The sequence below is a fragment of the Desmodus rotundus genome, chromosome 9, assembly GCF_022682495.2.
Source record: "Desmodus rotundus isolate HL8 chromosome 9, HLdesRot8A.1, whole genome shotgun sequence".
Classification (NCBI taxonomy): Eukaryota; Metazoa; Chordata; class Mammalia; order Chiroptera; family Phyllostomidae; genus Desmodus; species Desmodus rotundus.
Genome location: NC_071395.1, coordinates 1,031,011 through 1,032,533, shown reverse-complemented (window position 1 = coordinate 1,032,533; position 1,523 = coordinate 1,031,011). Strand labels below are relative to the sequence as shown.

Here is a 1,523-nt window from a genome sequence, read left to right as displayed (position 1 = left end):
GTGCCTTGCTGATAAAATAGGAACGCTCCCCCTTTGCAATCTTGTAAGCAACACAGGAAGATACCGCTAAGGCACTGATGTGCATCTATCATAACAGGTAGTGAGAACACACACCACACACCAACTTTTCCGAACGGCGGCCCGAAGCTCCACGGGAGAGCTGAGGAAACAGACTCCACGGTTGCAAAGACAGGGCACCTGGGGAGGACGGGTGAAGCAGAGGACAGCACAGGAGTCAAGGGCCACTTTTAAGCGCACGACAGTAGTGAACACTGAAAGCGCGTGGCGTGGGGAGGTGGAAAAGGCTGTTGGGCACGTTCCCAAAGCACCCGGTGATTTCAGTGCCCAAGGAGGCCGTGCTGGGCACCGTCCGGCCTCTCCAGCTTCTCGAAGTGCCTCCCAGCATTGCGGATGTTGATCAGAGTCGCCGCGGACGGGATCGACGGGTCCGACATCACCACCATCACGCACATGTTGGAAGTGAAGGCGTGGAGGAAAGCGGCGAAGTGGGAATTCCTCACCTCCATGCTCTGGAAAGCGGCGGCCAGCTTCCGGCAGCTCAGCCTGAACTGCCGCATGATGTTGCTGATCTTCCCCGCCCGGCGGGCGTCGCGCTGCTCTGCGCGCTGGTAGTGGGCCATGACCAGGAACGTGACTCTCTCGAACAGCAGCACCTCTTCGGCCTCGATAATTCGGGCAAAACCGCTCAGGTTCGCCTCCAGCTGCTGGACGTTGGGAAGCAGCTGGTAGACCACACTGGACCAGGCCCTGTACAGGGTTTCGTCCCAGATGGACGTCGGGAAGCACGCGCACTCCAGCGGGCGAGACAGGCGCCGCAGGTCGTCCTCGCGCTCCGCGAACACCGGGTCGCGCTGGTCCTCCTGCACCAGGTCCATCTTGTGCACCAGGCAGAAGATGCTGGCCGCAGGAGAGCTCCGCAGGATGGCCTCCAGGCACGACTGGTAGTAGTGCACGTCCTGCTCCAGGTCGCGGCTCCCCACGTCGAACACGTAGACCAGCGCCGCCACGTCCCGAAAGACGCCGCCCCGCCGGCCGGCGACGCAGCTCTCCAGGAAGGCGTCCTGCCCGCCGCAGTCCCACAGGTTCAGCACCAGGCCGCCCGGAAACCGGATGTGCGAGCGCTCCACGTCCACGGTGGCGCCCAGGCGCCGGGTGTCGAGGGCCACACAGTTGTCGAAGATGATCGACCTCATGCTGGTCTTTCCCGACCCGCTCTTCCCCATCAGCAGCACCTTCTTCTTCATGGCTGTGCCCGGCTGCAGCCGCGGAGTCCTCGCAGGCTAGAGCGCAGGGGGCCTCAGGGCGCGGCCTAACCGCAGCGGACAGAGGGGTGGCCGGTGTGGCGGGGCCTCCAGGGGAGGGAAAGGCGGGCCTGCGCCGCCAGGGAAGCCGAAAGCAAGGCCGCGCGGGCCCGGAGCAGATGCCGCAACAGCCCGGCAGCCCGGCGCGCCTTCCGGTCAGGTGAGTCGTCGGGGCCCCTGCCACCCACTTCCGGCGGCCGT

The 1,523-nt window shown here is 64.7% G+C and overlaps 1 protein-coding gene across 1 annotated transcript; it reads right to left on the bottom strand.

Moving 5' to 3' along the window:
- Positions 1 to 338: 338 nt before the first annotated feature.
- LOC112312511 (ras-related GTP-binding protein A-like) lies at positions 339 to 1,265 on the bottom strand. The gene has a single exon (XM_024569018.2). It carries the CDS (start codon positions 1,263 to 1,265, stop codon positions 339 to 341), a length of 927 nt encoding a protein of 308 aa, XP_024424786.2.
- Between the last annotated feature and the right edge of the window lie 258 nt (positions 1,266 to 1,523).